Source organism: Phoca vitulina, unplaced genomic scaffold, assembly GCF_004348235.1.
Source record: "Phoca vitulina isolate PV1807 unplaced genomic scaffold, GSC_HSeal_1.0 scaffold13, whole genome shotgun sequence".
Lineage (NCBI taxonomy): Eukaryota > Metazoa > Chordata > Mammalia > Carnivora > Phocidae > Phoca > Phoca vitulina.
The window spans coordinates 11273796-11293896 of NW_022589716.1; the positions used below are offsets into that span (position 1 = coordinate 11273796).

The 20101-nt window shown below is 53.7% G+C and overlaps 2 protein-coding genes across 20 annotated transcripts in view; one reads left to right on the forward strand and one right to left on the reverse strand.

The window, feature by feature from the left end:
* The window catches only part of CACNA1D (calcium voltage-gated channel subunit alpha1 D), a 301670-nt gene extending 296801 nt beyond the window's left edge, over positions 1 to 4869 (forward strand). For 12 of the 18 annotated variants that reach the window (XM_032411478.1, XM_032411483.1, XM_032411479.1 and 9 more), the window contains 2 exons: positions 906 to 1226; positions 1904 to 4869. In XM_032411478.1, coding sequence (XP_032267369.1) covers positions 906 to 1226; positions 1904 to 2197 — 615 coding nt within the window. In that variant the 3' untranslated portion in view covers positions 2198 to 4869. The remainder of the gene's footprint in view (positions 1 to 905; positions 1227 to 1903) is intronic. The other 6 variants (XM_032411488.1, XM_032411490.1, XM_032411492.1 and 3 more) reach the window with 1 other exon arrangement.
* CHDH (choline dehydrogenase) overlaps positions 4869 to 20101 on the reverse strand; it is a 34609-nt gene continuing 19376 nt past the window's right edge. The window contains exons 2-9 of one of the 2 annotated variants that reach the window (XM_032411499.1): positions 13999 to 14757; positions 13208 to 13359; positions 12208 to 12337; positions 11071 to 11205; positions 9600 to 9742; positions 9012 to 9114; positions 7829 to 8287; positions 4869 to 5557 (exon numbers count right to left, since the gene is read on the reverse strand). In XM_032411499.1, coding sequence (XP_032267390.1) covers positions 7869 to 8287; positions 9012 to 9114; positions 9600 to 9742; positions 11071 to 11205; positions 12208 to 12337; positions 13208 to 13359; positions 13999 to 14701 — 1785 coding nt within the window. In that variant the 5' untranslated portion in view covers positions 14702 to 14757 and the 3' untranslated portion in view covers positions 4869 to 5557; positions 7829 to 7868. Of the gene's footprint in view, positions 5558 to 7450; positions 8288 to 9011; positions 9115 to 9599; positions 9743 to 11070; positions 11206 to 12207; positions 12338 to 13207; positions 13360 to 13998; positions 14758 to 20101 lie in introns of those variants that run through there. The other variant, XM_032411498.1, reaches the window with a different exon arrangement.

Consider the following 20101-nt stretch of genomic DNA (forward strand, 5'->3'; position numbering starts at 1 on the left):
GGACCGGAAGGCGTGCGGGGAGCGTGTGGGGAGCACCCGGTCTGTAAATGTGCAGAGCCAGCTCACCCCCAGCTTGCTTACTGCCGGCATCCTGAGCACGCGAGCACTAGCTTCCATTTCAGGTGTTCCATTCAGGTCTCTCTGCCAACTTGTCACTTTTCTGCCTTCAGTTTTTATATTAATTTTTATTCATGTCCTGCTTTGTTGTGGAAGGACAAGGTGTGGGAAGGCCCAGCCATCAAATGCCATGAACCAAGTAGGCCTGGAAGTCTCCACGGGCACGTGCATGTGAACGCCCCTCCCTCTGCTGTCCGGCCCCCACGAGGGCCAGATCTGTGTCTGCACTGCCTCCCGCGGGTGGCCCTGGCTTCCGGTTGGGTCACGGGCCTCCGTGGCGCTCCGTGCAGAGAGGGAATGCCGGGGTGGCTGCTGGGGCACAGCTGGGGGCGGGGGCAGCAGGGCTTGTGCCCAGAGCTCCAGAGCAGACCGGAGGCTGGCAAGTGTGATGAATGGCACTAGAGGAGAGAGGACTGTGTTCCTTCTGAGGGCTGGGAATGACTCGTTTGCCCCTCATGTCCTTCCTTATTTAAACCGAGAGCGAACTGGGTGGTGTGTTCATACAGCCCAGGGTGAATGTCTTCCCTAATTCTCCACTGCTCGGCCGCAATTTCACGAATTAGCGGCTGATGCCTCCTTAAGAACAGTCATGAGAATGCATTACGGATTTGGGGAAACTGAAAACAGTCTGCCAGAAAGCCAGATTTTACTGCCTGTGTCCTTTTCAAGTCCTTGTCCCTTATCCGTGGCCGCCCCCATGCATCCGTGCCTCCTGCTTGGTGTGCATGGGGAGGCCTGGGGCCCGCACCTGAGGACCTCTGGCCCCGCCTCCTCTCGTCTCTCCCCAGATCATGGCAGTTGCGGGCCTGGATTCCAGTAAAGCCCAGAAGTACTCACCGAGCCACTCGACCCGGTCATGGGCCACCCCTCCGGCGACCCCTCCGTACCGGGACTGGACGCCGTGCTACGCGCCCCTGATCCAGGTGGAGCGGCCGGAGGCCCTGGACCAGGTCAACGGCAGCCTGCCGTCCCTGCACCGGAGCTCCTGGTACACGGACGAGCCTGGCATCTCGTACCGAACGTTCACACCAGCCAGCCTGACTGTCCCCAGCAGCTTCCGCAACAAGAACAGTGACAAGCAGAGGAGCGCAGACAGCTTGGTGGAGGCGGTGAGTGTGCCATCCGGCACAGCAGAGGGGGACACGCAGGCGCCGTGGTGGTTCTGAGGGTGGGGGGGCTCGGGAGCCGAGCTGGGTCCCTTCTCCTCTGGATCGCACCCATTCCTTGGAAGCAAAGATGGTACGTACAGCGCAAGTGTAAGAATACCGCCACTGGGACGCCTGGGTGGCTCAGTCTTTAAGCGTCTGCCTTCGGCTCAGGTCAGGATCCCAGGGTCCTGGGATCGAGTCCCGCATCGGGCTCCCTGCTCAGCGGGGAGTCTGCTTCTCCCTGTCCCACTCCCCCGCCTCTTGTGCTCTCTCTCTCTCACTCTCTCTCTGTGAAATAAATAAAATCTTAAAAAAAAAAAAAAAAAAAAAGAATACCGCCACTGCCTGTTCTCCTAGCGGAGCTGTACCTAGGATTACACGTGCTGGGCCTGCCAGTATCACCAGCTCCTACTGAAATCTTTTCCCCAGTGGGGCTCACTCTTGTTGGGCCTTATGTAGCGTTCAAACTCTGTGACATTTCCAAGCCATTCACATTTTGTCACGTGTGAGGTCTAGCGAATGGGACTGGCTGAGTCCCAAAAGCACATGTTGCGGTTAGTGCCTGAGGGGGCTCCTCTGTCATTTTCCCGGCAAAGCCTCGTAACGCATTCATGCCGTCGATCCTCTGTCCCGTACAGGTCCTGATATCTGAAGGCTTAGGACGGTATGCAAGGGACCCAAAATTTGTATCGGCAACAAAACATGAAATCGCCGATGCCTGCGACCTGACCATCGACGAGATGGAGAGTGCAGCCAGCAACCTGCTCAACGGGACGGTGCATCCCCGGGCGAACGGGGGCGTGGGCCCCGTCTCCCACCGGCAGGACTATGAGCTCCAGGACTTCGGGCCAGGCTATAGCGATGAAGAGCCTGACCCCGGAAGAGATGAGGAAGACCTGGCAGATGAAATGATCTGCATCACCACCCTGTAGCCCCCAGGGAGGGGCAGACTGGCTCTGGCCTCAGGTGGGGCGCCGGAGGGCCAGGGAAAAAGTGCCTCGTAGTTAGGAAAGGTTAGGCACTAGTGTGGAGTCCATGTTCAATTAGACTTTTGTACAAGTGATGTCATGCCTCACGGAAGCCATAAACCTGGTAGGGGACAGCCGTTCCCCTGTGCCCAGCCCCAGCTGTGGGAAGCAGCAGGTCCAGCCCTCGGGGGAGGACCCGTGAGGAGGTGGGACAAGCCCTGCCCGCTTGTCCAGGGCACCCCCGGGGCTCTCCCCTGCGCCCACCCACCTGCTGGCACGGTGGGGAAGGTCAAGGTGATGACGATCACCACACCTGTGTCATTACCTCAGCCATCGGTCTAGCATATCAGACATTCACTGGGCCCAGCATATCCATTTTTAAACCCTTTCCTCCCAAACACACTGCTTCCCGGTTTCTGTTTAGCTATTCTGAAATACAGTGTGTGAATCAGGACCTACCTACCAGCCGTCATCTGGAGAGGGGAGCAGGACCTTATACACGAGGTTTTCTGTTATGTGACCCAGTTTACAAGAAAGAGTGTCACTCAGTCGGTTTCTGTCAGCTCAAGGGCAACTGTAAACTGGAATAATCATGCACTCGCAACCAGGTAAACTTAGATACGCTAGTTTGTTTAAAAATTATAGATTTACTGTACATGACTTGTAATATACTATAATTTGTATTTGTAAAGAGATGGTCTATATTTTGTAATTATTGTACCGTATTTGAACTGCAGCAATATCCATGGGTCCTAATAATTGTAGTTCCCCACTGAACTCTAGGTATTATGAGCATTTTTACTGGGGCTGTACAGAAGTAGGAGAAATAGAGCCACTTCTCACCTATTCCGTGAAAATCTTTTGGGGATGAAATTTTAAGTTCAAAAGAACTTGACACTATTATAGAGATTTTTTCTAAAAATATTTTGAGTCACTCTAAATCTACCTTTACACAAGATATACCAGATGACTCCTTAACAACCTTTGCTTTGGGCAAGAGTTCCAGGATTTGACAGTGTACCTTTGGTCCACCGCAGGCCGCACCTGTCTTTGATTTTACTGACCCTCTGATAAGCTCGTCCTGTCGGTCGAGCTGGTTCCTCTGACCCTGTGGCATTCACAGCGGCATCCCCGCTGCCCCCACAAGACCTTTTTTGCATCTCTGGTGTAGAGAGAATCACACAGGGGAATGAAGTTCCTCTGCCCTCGCTCCCTGAGGATGGATGCTGCTGCTGGTCTTAAATAGGGGTGCTGGGGAAGGGGGGGGCGGAGGGGCAAAGCCGTGATCTGCGGGATTAGAACGTCGGGTCTGTCCAAGTCGTATTGTTGCCTTTTTACACAACACTGCTGTACTGTGTGTTCTCTTTGAGGGCTTTTATATGCAACTGAATGAGGGCTGAAGTTTTCATTAGAACGTACGCACGCTCTGGCTGTGCTTCCTGATGAAAACCCACTTTTGGACCACGAGACCCACCAAGGCTTCCCTTTCTGTTGAAGGAATCATGCCGACTTTGTCAAGTTACCTTGGCAGGGATTCCCTGCGGTCAAAAAAAAAAAAAAGACAATTAGCAGTTTTTTGGTTCAAAATTTTTAAATATTACCTAGACAACCTGTTAATGTTTTGGGTTTGTTTTTTGTTTTTTGGGTTTTTTTTTTGTAAATAACAATACTTTGTTATGAAGACCTTACAAACCTCTTCTTAAGACATTCTTACTCCAGATCCAGGCAAAAACACTTGAAGGTTTGTAAATGACTATTTCCTGACATAAATTTTTTTTAATTAAAATGCAAAATGTTCTTCAGAATAAAACTGTGTAGTAATTTTTATGGTATGAGGGAGCTCTCGTTGCAAAGAACTGGTGTGGGCCGGTGAGCGCTCCAGAAGGGCCGGGCACTCGGTGAGGGCAGTTCTGGGACTGGGTAGCTTCTCTTATCCTCATCTCTCCCTCCTTGAGGCCCATGGTCACTCAGCACCAGCTGCAGAGAGAGCACAGTTTCTCCTCAACGGCTAAGCCACCCTCCCCGTCCCCTCTGCTGGGCATTGTTCTGTGTGGCTCCTCAGCAGCAGTCCTACCAGGATGGGGTTTTCTGGTGCAGGCTGCCATTTCTCCCCGTCGGTACTTACAAACTGGCATGCGTCCAGGCTGCGCCAGTCCTAACAGGCCAGCGTTCAACCTCCCATCTACCATGAAAATGTTCTTTGTAGGACCAGTTTGAAGTTGTCGAGCCATGTGGTGGTGTTTTGGTTTGTTTTTTTTTTTCCCCTTTGCTTCAGGAAAGTTTTAAGATGAACTCTCTCCTGTTTGGCTCCCCTCCCAACCCCCTAAAAAAGGTCATTTTGTTGTGTCCCCAGGAATAGTATATTTGGTGTTGCGTTTTTTCATATCACAAATGGAAAGGGCATTTCTGATTGAACTCCCAACCAGCAGGAACCTTGTTAACAGCCTTTTCTCCGGTTTCCATCCAGACGGCCAGGCCAGATGGGGCTTTCCAGCTCTAGTCCCCCGTTTTGGAGCCTGCCCGAAGCCAGGAAGCTTCTCGGTACACGGTGTGGGCTTTACCTGCCTTACTGCTGACCCCACATTTATGAAAGGAACCAGGGTAGTTTACTTCACACTGTTTATATTTTATGGTCCTCAGTGTCCTTGCCAATGGTCTGTTTTCCTACAAAGGTTTCCATTGTTAGGATGGACTGTAGGTTTGTTCTAAAAACCGGTCAGCGACAGAGCTCCAGTTCCTTCCCTGACTCAAAAACAGACACCAGCGAGGCTTGCATGTGTTGACAAAGTTTTTATTTCTCCAAAAGGATATTCCTTCTTTCCTGGGGACCTGAGAAGGCAGGAGAATGGGGAGCAGGCCTGGGGCCCCTGCCTCCAACGTGGGAGCACCAGCGAGAGCGGCCTCGCAAACACCCAGTGGGGATGGTGGCAGGAGAGAGGACTGGGGAGGCTGCTCACCTCTCAAGACTGGGCTGGTGGAGAGGGCGTGCGCTTTCTTCTGGTTTTTTAAGAGAAAAGGATGTAGGTATTAGATCTGATGTTAAGTTGGTGGAGACAGGAAACAGCCTTTGTGGGGAGGAAGAGGGTTTGGCTGGAGACAGGCTCTATTTGCATTTATGGAAATGAGGATTCCCACAGTTGGCCCTGGAAGCAGGAAGGCTGGGCGTCCAGGAGCCGGGTACCAGGGCCTGCCATTTCCTGGTCCTGCTGCCAGCGGGCCACTCCTCCAGCTGTGCCTTCTGTCCCCCGTTCAACCCGGAAGAACCTTCTGCTTGTGCAGCAGCTGGAACACATAGGCTTCTTCGAAGGGGTCCATGCTCGGAGCCTGATCCAGGTACAAACACAGCTCGGTTACACGTTTTCAACCATTGTTTGCAAAGTACATTCTTCCATTTGTTAGTATCACGGGCTCTTTGCTAAGGGGCTTAAATAAGCTTCCTCCCAGGGCTGAGTGCTGGCTTGGTGTCTGGGTGCCCCAAGGGCTGCCTGACCCAATGGGCACTCTTCTCCCCTCTCTGGCTTCCTCAGCCAACAGCCCTCTTTCTGAGGTCCAGGGTTCCCTCATGGCAGTGGAACTTGGTGACAGCCCGCTGCAGCGACACGGGCCAAGGTTCCACTCTGCCAGACGGCTGCACGCTCAGCTGTCAGGGCTCGGGCAAGCCGCCACCCCTAAGCTCAATATTCTGCCCTGTGGCTGAACCCCAACAGCACAGCGTTCCGCTCTGACTTCAGTGGGGCCTGGGTGTAGAACACGCACCGTCTTCTCTTCTGAGAACTCATTTCTGCACATGGCTAAATTGCGTGATCGTGTGGAACAAGGCTCAGTGACCAAGAGTAGGGGAGGGGCCCAGATGTCATCCGGCCGCCCATACAGCATGACGCACCTCCTCTGACAATAGGTCATTCTGCTTACGATGCAGGCACAGTAGCAAACCAGCCGCTGTCCCAGAGACGGAGACCACCGCAGCACACAGAGACCACGGAACGGCATGGCTGCGCCACGGCCACACTCAGGCCTGGGACCCCTCTGCCCACGCCCGCACTGCCCCACTGTTCTTTCACCCCTGCAGGCGGTGCCGGGACCCCGAGGATGGTGGATGTGGACCACGGCTGCGGGACAGATGGGGAACCTCTCGGCCCACTTAGACCCTCCCTTGGAACAGAAAAGCAAGAGGCAGGTAAGATGAAACCAGAGCTACTTCAAATTTGTGAAGGAAGGAGAGGTGTGATGGTTTTCTTCTTCCCATCTTTCTGGAAAGTCTTACAATGGCAAGCTGTGGCTGTCTGGCCTCCAAGCCATCTCAGTGCACTCTGATCCTGGGCGAAGCCTGGAATGCCCCCTTTCCCTCCCCTCCTTGTTCCGGGGCAGGTTTCCAGGGCACAAGTCTGTTCTCCCCTGCCGCAGATGGTGGCTTCGGAGATCTTCAATCCAAAATTCAGTTTTCATTACCTTGTAAGAATAGTCTGGCTAAGGCGTCTCCATTCAAAAATCAGTTACTGGATTACGTTGTTGAATTATAGGAAGTTTAAAGATCAAAGAGCTATTTTAAATGCTACTTGTATCTGGTTCCCCCCCCCCCCCCCCAAAACTCAAATCTTTGCCCATTTATTTTCATGGGATCAGGTATATAGTGTGACTCGATTGTTTTTTTCCATCAGCCTCAGCTCCATCCCAGTCTGTTCCTGTGGATGGCTGCGGAATACGAATCAGCCAGCTTCGTCCACTGCGAGTCGCCTCCCTAGGCTGACAGGAAAGCATCCTCTTGGACTAGCTGCTTCAGCTTGGAGCAGAGGTCTGGTCTGTGGGGTTTGCTCTAGGTTTCTAGGTTTCCCTGGTAACAGGAAAATCATTTAAAATGCTAAATCAGGAAACCTATGGTAGTGAAGAGACTCTCCAGACTCTTCTCTGAACAAGGTCCAGAAATCGGGCTGTTTAGTAAGAACCAGAGCATTGGAGAGGTGGGCCCTCAGAGTGACCCAACTGGGAGGGGACTCAGGAAGCAGAAGAGAAAGAAGCCTGTGTTTCTTCAGGCAGGCAGCCTTCCCTCTGAACGGGGACACTGGAGGCTTAGGCACGGGCCTCAGCTACAGCCGGCAGCCTGAGGCAGAGGATGCCCCCCCCCCCCCCCCCCCCCCCCCCGGCCCCCCGGCCCCCCCCCCCCCCCCCCCCCCCCCCCCGCCGCCGGGGGGCCCCGCCCCCCCCCCCCCCCCCCCCCCGGCGAGAACCCCGTGCCGTCTAGCCAGCACCCAGCCTCTGGAGCGGCTTGCCTTAATTAAAAGGGAGCCCTGGGAGAGAACCGCTTCCCTCATGTCCGACCAAGACCCTGGGCTGCAGAGTGCCATGGAGTATAAGATTAGGCCATGGTAGCAGTTTGCCATACTCCTCCACTGCCCTGCCCCCCCAGTCCCCTCTACTGCCCCTTCAGGAGGCGGTGGGGGGGGGCGCCCACAGGAAAATGCTGGGGAAAAGAAACCTGTTTCGCTGCCTGATACCGGTCTTCCAGCCTAAGCAATTACACATTCTTAGCCACTGAATTGTAATATTCTGGACAGTTTCAGGAAAGGGCACGGAGGGGGGGGCAGGGGCTGTGCTGACCCTCTTGGCTTGGCAGGAGGCTTCTCGGGCAGTGACCGCCTCACCGCTGGGTGGCCAGGGTCCCAGGCTTGTAGACAGGGACGTCCTCGTCCCAGAGTGCAGGCTGCCCCTTGATGATGTCTGCTGCTTTCTCCGCGATCATGATTGTGGGGGCGTTAAGGTTGCCGCTGACCACACTGGGCATGATGGAGGCATCGACCACCCTGAGGTTCTGCACCCCAAGCACCCTGGTCTGTGGATCCACCACGGCCATGGGATCAGAGGGCTGGCCCATCTTGCAGGTGCACGAGGGGTGGTAGGCGCTGTCTGCTTTTGCCCGCACGAAGGCATCTATCTCTTTATCTGACTGCACGTGGCTTCCTGGCTGGAGCTCCTTCCCCCGGAATGGTGCCAGGGCTTTCTGGGCAAAAATTTCTCTGGTCAGCTTCACACACTGTCGGAAGTCCTTAATGTCGGTTTCTGTCAACGAGAAAGAGGTAGGTGAGGCGACTCCTCTTACCAGCGGATTCTGAGCCCGGAGAGGCTCGGTAAGCTGCCCGAGGGGACACAGGTCAGCGCCTACCACCCCTCTGATCCCACGGCCCTGGTGGATCCACAGACCAGGGTGCTTGGGGTGGAAAACCTCAGGGACACGGAGCCACCAGGTCATTTGTCACCTACTCCCAGCCAGTTAGACCGCAACCAAGCAGAGTCCCGTGAGGGCAAACAGGCAGCATCCTCAGCGGACACATCCGGCCCCAGAGGCCCTGGGTTTCAATCAGGGTGAGAGTACACAGCCTGCCTCCTGCCACTGTGGCTGTGAGCACGCCCCGAGTCATTACTGGGCAATGGGGCGTGCTCCTTTTTGTGGCAGGCCAAGCGGCAGGCCCAGGAATGTGATCTGCTTTTGCAGGAGGATGCTCAGAGTAACCTCAGCACAGATGTTCTGTGCACACAGCCAGATCTCCCTGCACCTTCTGGCAGGTTGTTCTGAAAGCTGCAGCTCTCTCCTGCTGTGTCAAAGGACACACCCAGGTTACTTCAAGTGACCCAGGGCACGCAGTGTGTGAGGGGGGCAGAGGGTGACTTGTGTCTCAGGGCTAAGATTCAGTGACAAATGCGAACCCCATAAAGGCATTCATTCGTTGAGTGAATGACCTGGCAAGCCCAGGCCTGGGGGGAGACCAAGGGGGTGGTGAATTACCTGTTGACAAGTAGTTGGGTTGAATCACAGGGTGGTCCCGGGGGTTGGCACTTCTCAGTTTGAGCCAGCCCACGCTCGTGCCCCGCATGGTCCCCACATGCACCTAGAAGAAGCACAGGAAGTGTAACCTCCTTCAACCCCCCTACTGGGCAGCTCAGGTCCCGGGACTTTCCCGGGGGATGGGGCTCCACATCCAAAGCCAATTAAGAGCAGACACGTGTTAGCCTCTGTCCGCATCTTACCCCCTCCCCCGCTTCCACAAGTGATCAGAAAACACCTCCCTGAATCACTCACTCCTGCTTCCTGGCTTTATACCTGATTGTCCTCAACTTTCAGGGACTGGAAACCCCAGGGCCACTGGCCACATCTGTCCATTTCCAGCGGTCTGCCCTGAGCTGGGGCAGGTCTCACCTTTCCACGTACCACGTGGACTGCCTCATGCTCTTCCTGGCATGGCCTCAGGAAGATTCTAGGCTCCTCCTCTCCCCTCCCCACTCGGACCCACGAAGCAGCTAGAGGGCAGGACACAGGTTCCTGTGCCCCCCCGCTGAGGGGCCCGCCACAGTGAGGAGAATGCCGCCTGCTCACCTGGTAAGCCTCCTGCTGGGTGGGGACCCGGCCATGGTCAATCACTTGGGACGGCAGGAAATGGAACTGGATGTCTGGGTGGGGGACCCCAGGCCGGCTCCGGATGAACCCTCCTGTTTCCAGGTGTGCCGTGGCTCCATCCCCTTAGGATCAGAAGAGTGAATCAGGGCGTGGCAGGCGGGCCTGCCTCCCCTCTCCTGGTAGCTCCTCCTGGCCCTTTTCTGGTGCCTGGACCCAAGTGCTCAATCTGGTCTCTCTCCCTCAGGTGGGCTCACCCAACACCACAGGCTCCAACACCAGCTCACACCAAGGGGCTTCGGCCTTGCCGTCCCCCCAGATTCCTCCACCCCTGACAACTGTGAGGGCTGGCGTCGCTGGGCATCCCCAACCTCCCTGGCCCCAGGCTCCATGCCCGACAGGCTGTTTTTGTTTTTAAGATTTTATTTATTTTTGTGAGAGAGAGGAGCCTTATGCGGGACTTGACCCCAGGGTGCTGGGATCATGACCTGAGACGAAGGCAGACGCTTAACTGACTGAGCCACCCAGGTGCCCCCTGACAGGCTGATTCTTTCACAGATGGCCTAAGTCAGACATTCGAGCTCTCCCTGTCTCTCCCTCCTCCTCCTCTTCCTCGTTGCCCACCATCTGGCCCTCAGAAAGCCTCCCTGACTTCAGCTCCCACATCTACTGGGATCCATCTACCGGGCGGTAGCACCCCAGCCCTCCCTCTGCCCCAGCTCAGACCCCTCCTCACTGGCAGCTCCCAGGGCCTCTGTGCCAGTGCCCCGGCCGACCCTCGAGATCCAGCGCTCTTCATCGCACCCCTGCTTCCTCCTCAACGTGCTGCAGTCTCCCTGGCCCGACACATCTGTTCCTCCAGCGCCACATGCCTGGACCCGGGGCCTTGGTACATCTTCTTCCTAGCTCTCAGACATCCTCCACTTCACTGACCTCCTGATCCTAAAACCTAAGCACGTTTACATGGGTTCTCTCCCCGGATCCCAGTAGTGCGTAAGCTCCCCAAGGGCGCCTGCCTTTACTAGCACAGCAGAGTACCTGAAGTGTGGGAGAGACCCATGCTGAGGGGGGGGTCTCAAAGCACCACCTCCTGGCCCGGGCAGTATGCTGGGACCCCGAAAACAGCCAGCAAACTGCTGAGAAATGGATGCTGACCATGCCTTTACTCCTGGCTCCTTGGGCCCCAGATGGCATCCAGCCACAAGGCTACCCCTGTCCATATGTAAGGAAGCAGGGCACCCAGGCTCTGAGTCTTACCCGCTTCTTCTGGTCCTCACAACAGCCTGCCACACAGGACTATGTATCCCCATTTTGCAGATGGGAAAGCTAAGGCAAAAGGCAGAGCTACGCTTGGAATAAGTGACTTGATACCAGAGCCTTCTCTCAGCACCTTAGGAAGGAAGCCGTGCTCCCTCAGACCTGCTCCACAAAGGTTCCGGACCAGCACGCCCACCTGTGAACTTCCAGAGCCACTCCAGACCAATCCGGACCTTCCTCAGGGGCTTCTGTGCTGAGTGCAGCGTGATGGGGAGGGTGCACGCCTGCTGGATGTACACCTCCAGGTGGTCCTGCAGGTTCTGGCCCACTCCTGGAATGGGAGCGAGTGGTTAGGAAAAATGGCTTCTGGGGGGGGGGGCTGCCGCTGGCCTCTCAACATCCCTGGGTTTTGGAAACTCCCCCCACCCCCATCCACTTATTCGCCAAGACAGCCCCTGCTCCCTCCCTGGGTCTCAGCTTAAAGGTCACCTCCCGGGACTCCATCCCTCTACTCATGGCCAAGTCTCATCCTCCCATGCTGCCAAAGCCACCTGCCCTGGTCACTCCCTCCCGGGGCAGCCCCCGGGCCCCTCCCGATGCCGTCCTGCCAGGCAGTAGCCTCCCTGACGGCAGGGCCCTGGCATTTGGCAGGTGCCACTCCGCAAGCTGCTTGCCAGAGGGACTGACAGCCCCACCTGCACCCAGGGCCCGGGGAAGGAGGGAAGCAGGCCTCGCTGTGCTGGGCAGGCACTGCGTGAGCTCATCTAAGCACGAGGGGACGCCGGGCAGGCCGCTGTCACAGACCTCTCACGATGAAGCCTCCACGCAAAAAGGGTCATTTCTGGGGAGCTTGGGTTCTAAGAGAGGTAAGAGCCCCTAATGGGTATCAAAGACCGTCTGTAAGATCAATTTTAGGCCTGGGATAATTGTCTTAGCATGAAAAGCATGCTCTGGAGCATTGAGTTGGCATCTTTAATGTCAGGGCTGCTGCTGAGCCCTGAGGACAGAACACACAAAGGCCTGGACCCCTCTCACCGCAGGGCTGCCCTGGGGGCACAGCCGAGCCTGGCCCAGCAGGCTGCGCGGGTGATGCTCCCTGCTGGAGGGGCATCGCCTCCCAGTGGGACAGGAGGGCCAGGGAAGGGGGAAAAAAATGACACAAAGACTTGGGGTCCCTGGGGGGTAGAGGTGTCCAGTGAGGGTCATAGGAAGAATGTGACCGTTCCGTGGAACACGGACTGTTGCCCCCGCCCCACTCCATGCTAATGAACTCCAATAAGCCCTTTTATTAGCAGAGGCCCCCCTCTGAGGAATGGTGGAGAAGGGAGCTCACCAGGCAGGTGGCACACCACCGGGATGCCCAGCTTCTTGAGGTCATCTGCATTGCCGACACCCGAGAGCATGAGCAGTTGCGGAGAGTTGATGGCACCCCCGCTCAGAATCACCTCCGTGCTGGCGTAAGCCTGGAAGAGGCACAGGCGTGCAGGTCACAATTCCTGAAAAGCCAGACAGAACCCGGAGAATGCGGCCTCAGCGTCAAGTCCCCCAGCGGCGGCCGAGGATCCCGTTCCCAGGCCCCGGAGGACGGCAGAGGATGCTCAGGGGGCCGCCCTGGGAAAGCCCTCGGCAGGTGCAGCTCCGGGGCGCGATACTAAAGCACACGTCACGTGCCGACATACGCTCTGTGACCGCCGCGCCCTAATGACCGTCTTAAAAACCGGACTGCGGAGCTTAAATGAGACCCATGAAAGCAAGCACTCACACCAGTGGTGTAAATAAAGCAGCAGTGAGCCAGATCTTCCCGTGGATGCGGGACGATCCTGACACTCCACTGAGTGGGAAACAGTGTAGTGCGGAAATAGGGAGCGTGCTCACATTTGTGGTTTTTAAAGTCTTCTTATAAACCTAGCAATTTCTGGGGCACCAGGAGGCTCAGTCGTTAAATGTCTGCCTTTGGCTCAGGTCGTGGTCCCAGGGCCCTGGGATCGAGCCCCGCATCGGGCTCCCTGCTCAGCGGGAAGCCTGCTTCTCCCTCTCCCACTCCCCCTGCTTGTGTTCCCTCTCTTGCTGTGTCTCTCTCTCTGTCAAATAAATAAAATCTTTTTTTAAAAAACCCTAGCAATTTCTGAAGAGGTACAGAAGGAACAGGGGGACTGCTCTGAGGTGGGAGGGGCAGTGGGCTCTTTGCAGGTGGCTGGCCTGATGGCGTCCCCACCCCCACCCCAGGCCCTGGGGACCAGAGCCCGACTGCTACCCACACGGAGCACGAGCACCGGGGTGACTGCTCGTTCCCTTCCATGTCCACTGCCCCGGCCCGGCGGGAACTCACTCACCCTGTGGCTCTGACCGTTCTTGACGTACTCCACACCCACCGCGCGGGTGCCCTCAAACAGCACCTTGCTCACAAACGTCTGCGCCTCGGCCGTGAGGTTGGGGCGGCTCAGTGCCGGGTGCAGGTAGGCGCACGCTGCGCTCCAGCGCTTGCCTGCGGGACAGAGCAAGATCAGGCACAGCCCCTGCCCCCCTTTCCTGGTACCTGCACAGGGGAAAGGGGCTGGAGAAAGATGGAATTTGACCTTCCCCGGACACTGTGAGCTCTGCCCCAGAAGGAAGGCTGACACCTAAAGTCCCTGCTGGGCTGAAATCCACATCCACGAGGCGGTGGAAAAACCCCCTCCGCTCTCGGCAGGATGACAGACCGGCAGCAGCTAATAAAGGGGGGTGAGAACCCTTTGCAGGCAGGCAGGAGCCCTGGGTCAACCCAGGCCTTGCCTCTGTCCTGCCGTGAGCAAGGCACTTCGGTGCTCTGTGCCTCAGTTTCCTCATCTGCAAGTCTCTTCGGGCTTTGGCTCTTTGGTCAAAGAGTTGACTCTCCAGCCAACAGAGGCCGAGGTCGAGAGAATGCCCCAGAGTCTCTGTCTCCAAATCGGTCCTCACTGGCTGTGGGCTGTATTCTGTGGCCTCTAGGGGGTGCGATACCTCGGTCATCTGGGCCTCCTCTAGGCGCAGTTGACCCTCCCTGACCACGGAGGGGGCAGGAGGCATGGCGCTGTGGTGGCGCGTAGCTTCCTTTTTTTTTAAAGAGGAGGAACCAGGGAGACAGGGGACGGGAGCCGTGCGCTACCTTGGTGGATGGTCATGTCCATCCATCCGAAGCCTTCTTGCTGGAAGCCGTTCATGTCCTCGGTGAGCGGGTAGCCGGCCTGCTGCGCCGCCTCCAGGAAGGCGCGGTGCAGCGGGTGGTTGGTCCTGCCCCGGGACACGTGCAGGGGGCCCTGGCCGCCGCGGTACGTGCCGGCGCCCAGCTCGTGGCTCTGCGCCTTGCGGAAGTAGGGCAGGCAGCGCGCGTAGTCCCAGCCCGTCGCGCCTTCCCGCTGCCAGCGGTTGTAGTCTTCGGCGTGGCCGCGGATGTAGACCATGGCGTTGAGCGACGACGAGCCCCCCCAGACCCGGCCGCGCGGCCAGTACAGCACCCGGCCGTCGAGGCCCGGCTGCGGCTCCGTGTGGTAGCACCAGTTGTACCTGTCATCGCACAGGTTGGCCACGAGGGCCGCGGGCATGTGGATCTTCCACAAGAGCCGCTTGCTGCCCGCGAGCACGTCCTTGGGCCCGGCCTCCAGCAGCAGCACGCGCTTGTCGGGGTCTTCGGTGAGCCGCCCGGCCAGCACACAGCCCGCGGAGCCCGCACCCACCACCACGTGACTGTACTCGTCCCCTCTCCCGGAGCCCGCGCTGGCCAGCGCGCGGACGCTGGGGGGCCGCTGCCACCCCACAGCTCCCCAGGGGCCCAGACGTCCTCCCCTCCAGCCTCGCAGGACGCGCCACATGCTTCCAGCCCAAGTCCTCGTACGGCCACCGAGAGGAGTGTGATGATTCACCGTTCCTAAAACAGGAAAAGAAGCTTTAGAATTTTAACTCGGCATGCACATTGCAGAATCAGCCCAAAGCTGGGGCAGCCGCACCCGTGCAGCGAAGGTCCCCTGGCAGGCTCACCAAGTGCCCACCCAGGGCCCGGTGGGGCAGGCCTGGGGAACTGTGAGGCCAGGGCTGGGGGCACAGGGGCTCCTCCCCAAACTTGGGAGGTGGGGTGGTCCCCAGAGAGGCTTCTCTGTGACATGTGTAGGTGAACCTGGAGGCTGGGCAGGGGTGTGGCTGCTGGCATGCAGGGGAGGTCCGGGCTTTCTGGGCTTGCACTCAGTGCTCACCCCTTTAAGACAGTTGCTGAGCCCCTACCACGTGCCAGGCACCATTTCATCTCTAGCAATACACAGAGAACAAGACATGTGCCCTCAAAACGGATGGTCTGGGGCCTGGGAGACAGACGAGACTTAAGTAACTGAAGGAAGGCCAGGGTGTGAGGCTCGAGGCTGCCGAGCTCAAAGCCTGTGACCTGAGGGCCATGGGGTGAGCTGGAGGGCTTTTCAGCAGGGGTGGGGTCAGAGCTACAATCTTCAGAGATCACTCTGGAGCGTGCTGGAGTTGCAACAACAAAATGCCAATAGCGTTTGGAGCTGCCTTTCTCAACAATGTGCAAATTAATCCCAACATGCTCAGTGCACAGAGGTGGAAAAGAACCAGGGTATCCCACTCTACTGACACGAGAACATCTGAGAAAGCCCCACCCATGAGGTTCAGGCACCCAAGACTGATGCCACAACGAGAGAGCCGAGGAACCTCAAGACACCCCTGATCCATCCAACACCCCCTCCATGAGCCTGCCCCAAGTCACAGCAGCGGCCTACCACCCGAGGCAGGCTAAGAGATGAGTGTAGAGAAAGACCCCATCCCCCTTTTTGGAGCCCCAGGCCCTCCTGAGAGCAGGAACACAGAAGAGCCTTCCAGCACTCCAGGCCCCATACTAGCCCGAGGCAGCAGTGCTCTACCACTCAACTCCCAACTGGGTTGGCTCGACACTCCACACTAATGACCTGGTAGCATAAATAAATACTAGTTACCTCAGTCACTACTATCCTGTTACACACAAGGGCCAGCATTCCATAAAAATTTGGGAGACACGGAAGAAGAGCAGGGAAAGATGGAGGAGGAGGAGGACCCTGAGCTCACCTTCTCCCACAGACACTTGGGGGCAACAAGTACTAGACTGCAGCTCACTCTGAAAACCACCCGAAGACTAGCAGAACGACTATTCCATAGCTGAAGAATGTAAAGAGAAGGCCCTGTCATGAAGGGGAGGAGGGGCAGAGATGCGGTCAGGGACCCAAACCCTGGCACTGTGGTGGGTTTCCCACCACAAGTGAGAAGACTGTCCCAAGCACAGGGGTCCTCCCTGAGGAGCCAGGGGATCACCCCACACGGGGCGCCCCCCATCCTGGGGATCTGCACTGGGAAGATGAGCCCCTATAATGTCTGGCTGTGAAAATCAGTGAGGCCTAACTCTGGGAGAGCTGGAGGGCTACAGGAAACCTAGAGTCTGCTCTTAAAGGGCCAGCGCACTGTATCACTCAGTCTGAGCCCCAGCACGGAGCAGCAGTTTGAAGAGCACCTGGCATGTACATGAAGAAGACTTACTAATTTTAGCACGTTTGCTGAATGGGCAGGGATCTGTAGGCGATTTCTCCAGGAACGGAAGTGCTGGTGACGCCATTTTTCTTGCCCTCCTTCAGCCTAGCTTGGCTGGATGCTTGCGGGAGCCACTTCTGATACTTCATCTACCTTGCTGGCATTGTTTGCCCCCCACCAGCATTCCCCTGGGGAGCCACACCAGCCAACCCGCCTGTCCCAGCAGGTGTCCCTCCAAAGCGGCTCCTGTCCTAGCACACCCAGCGGGCGGCCTTGGCTGGGACTGGCACCCCTCCAAAGTGACTCTTGCCCTGGAGAAGTGGAGAGCTGGCACCACACCCCAGCATGCTTGCAGCAGCTACGGCCAGACCTTTCAGCCATCCGTGCCAGGAGCTAACTTCACACACTAGCACACCTGCAGCGGCGACAGCTGGGTTTCCTAAGCCAGCTGTACCGGGGGCCAGCCCTGCTCACCAGTGTGCCCACAGCAGTCGCAGCTGGTCACTGCAGCTAGCTGGGCTGGGGGCTAGCCCCGCCCATCAGTGGCAGCCGCAGCGGCTACAGCCAGGCCACTCGGGCAGACACAGCAGGGGCCAGCCCGGCCCACCAGTATGCCACAGAGGTTGTGGCCCAGTCACAACAGGAAGGTGCAAACAGCCCACACAAGGGACACCCCTTGGGTGCCTGGTTCTGGTGACTGGGGAGACAGCACTCCTGGGCCCTACAGGACGCCTTCTACAAAAGGCCCTACCAAATACACAGAAGCCAACACAGAGAGTCAGACAGAATGAGGCTACAGAAGAATGTATTCTAAACAAAAGCAGATGATAGGACCTCAGAAAAAGAACTAAGCAAAATAGAAATCGGCAATCTACCTGCTAAAGAGTTCAAAGTAACGGTCATAGGGTGCTCACTGAGAAGAGTGGATGAGCTCAGAGAGAATATCAACAAAGAGAACATATAAAAAGGCACAAATCAGAGCGGAATAATAACTGAAAAATACAACAGAGGAAATCAACAGCAGATTAGAGGATGCAGAACAGATCAGCAATCTGGAAGACAAGGTAGTGGAAAGCACCCAAGCTGAACAGCAGAAAGAAAATTTTTAAAATGAGGATAGATTAAGGAACCTCTGAGACTACATCAAGTGTACTAACATTCACATTAAAGGGGTCCCAAAAAGAGAAGAGAGAATGGGGCAGAAAACTTATTTGAAGAAATAATAGCTGAAAATTTCCCTAAGCTGGGGAAGAAAATAAGACATCCAGGTCCAGGAAGCACAAAAAGCCCCTAACAAGATGGACCCAGGACATCCACACCAAGCCACATAATAATTAAAATGGCAAAGATTAAAGAGAATTGTAAAAGCAGGAAGAGAAAAGCAAATAGTTACATATAAGGAAAACCCTCATAAAGCTATTACCAGATTTTTCAGCAGAAACTTTGCAGGAAGAAGAGAGTGACATGATACATTCGAAGTGCTGAAAGGAAAAAACCTACAACCAAGAATACTCTATCCAGCAAGGTTATTGTTCAGAATTAAAGGAGAGATAGTTTCTCAGACAAATAAAAGTTGAAAACGTCCATCACCACTAAGCCAATCTTATAAGAAATGTTAAAGGGATCTCTTTAAGAGGAAAATAAAAGATCATAACTAGAGGAAAACTATGAAAGGAAACAATATCACTGGTAAAAGCAAACATAGAAAGGTAGTAGATTAATCACTTATAAAGCTAGTATGAAGGTAAAAGACAAAAGTAATAAAATTAGTTATATCTACAAAAATTAGTTAAGGGACACAGAAAATAAAAAGATATAAAATATGATGTCATATACATTAAAACATGGAGGGGAATAAAAATGTAGTAATTTCAGAATATGTTCAAACTTAAGTGACCACCAACTTAATATAGATTGTTACATACATAGGATGTTATATATAAGCCTTACAGTAACCACAAACCAAAAACGTATAAGTACACAAAAATAAGCACAAAGGCATCTAAGCCTAACACTAAAAAAAAAAAGTCATCAAATCAGAAGGCACGAGAGAAAGAGAAGAAAGGAATAGAGAAGAACTACCAAAACAAACAGAAAACAATTTACAAAGTGGAAATGAGTGCACACCTATCAATAATTACTTTAAATGTAAATGGATAAATGCTTCATTCAAAAGGTACAGGATGACTGAATGGATAAAAAGTATAAGACCCATCTATATGCTATCTACAAAAGACTCACTTCAGACCTAAAGACACATGCAGACTGAAAGTGAATGGGTTGAAAAAGATATTTCATGAGAATGGAAGAAGAAAAAAGAAAAGGAAAAAGAAAAAGCTGGGGCAGCAATACTTATATTATAATGACAAAATAGACTTTAAAACAAAGACTGTAACAAGAGAAAGCATTACATAATGATAAAGGGATCAATCCAGCAAGAGAATATAACAATATCTAAGCATAAAGGAAGAAATTGATAGTAATGCAATAATAGTAGAGGACTTTAAAATCCCATTTACATCAATGGATAGATCATCCATGCAAAAAATCAATAAGGAAACAGTGGTTTTGAGTGGCACATTAGACCAGAGAGACTTAGCAGATATATATAGAACATCCCATCCAAAAAAAACAGAATAAACATTCTTTTCAGGTGCACATGGAATGTTCTCCAAGATAGTGCTCACGTTAGGCCACAAAATAAGTTTCAGTAAATTAAAGAAGATTAAAATCCTATCAAGCATCTTTTCCAACCATGATGGCATGAAACTAGAAATCAATTGCAAGAAAAAAAACTGGAAAAAAGACAAACATGTGGAGGCTAAATAACATGCTACTAAACAACCAATAGGTCAATGGAGAAAGAAATAAAAGAGGAAATTAAAAAAACACCCAGAGACAAATGAAAATGGACAACAATGGTTCAAAATCTTTGGGACTTAGCAAAAGCAGTTCTAAGAGGGAAGTTTATAGCAATGCAGTCCTACCTCAAGAAACAAGAAAAAAATCTCAAATAAACAATCTAACTAGAAAAAGAAGAAGCCCAAAGTCTGTAGAAGGAAGGAATTAATAAATATCAGAGCATCAATAAATAAAATAAAGACAAAAAAAAAAACAACAGAAAAGATCAATGAAACAAAGAGCTGGTTCTTTGAAAAGATAAACAAAATTGATAAACTGCTAGCCAAATTCATCAAGAAAAAATAAAAACTCAAATAAAATCACAAATGAAAGAGAAATTACAACCAACACCACAGAAATACAAAGGATTATGAGACTACTACGAAAAATTATACACCAACAAATTGAAATACCCAGAAGTGGATAAATTCCTAGAAACATACAATTTTCCAAGACTGAATTAGGAAGGAATAAAAAATCTGAACAGACCTATTACCAGTAATGAAATTCAATCAGTAATGACAAAACTCTCAACACACAAAAGTCCAGGACTAGATATTTTCACAGGTGAATTCTATCAAGAAGAGTTAATACTTATCTTTCTCAAACTATTCCAAAAAACAGAAGAGAAAGGAATGCTTCCAAAACCATTCTATGAGGCCAGCATTACCCTGATACCAAAACCAGACAAAGATACTATAAGAAAATTATAGACCAATATCCCTGATGAACATAGATGCAAAAATCCTCAACAACATATTAGCAAACCCAATTTTCAAACAATACATTAAAAGGATCATTCACCA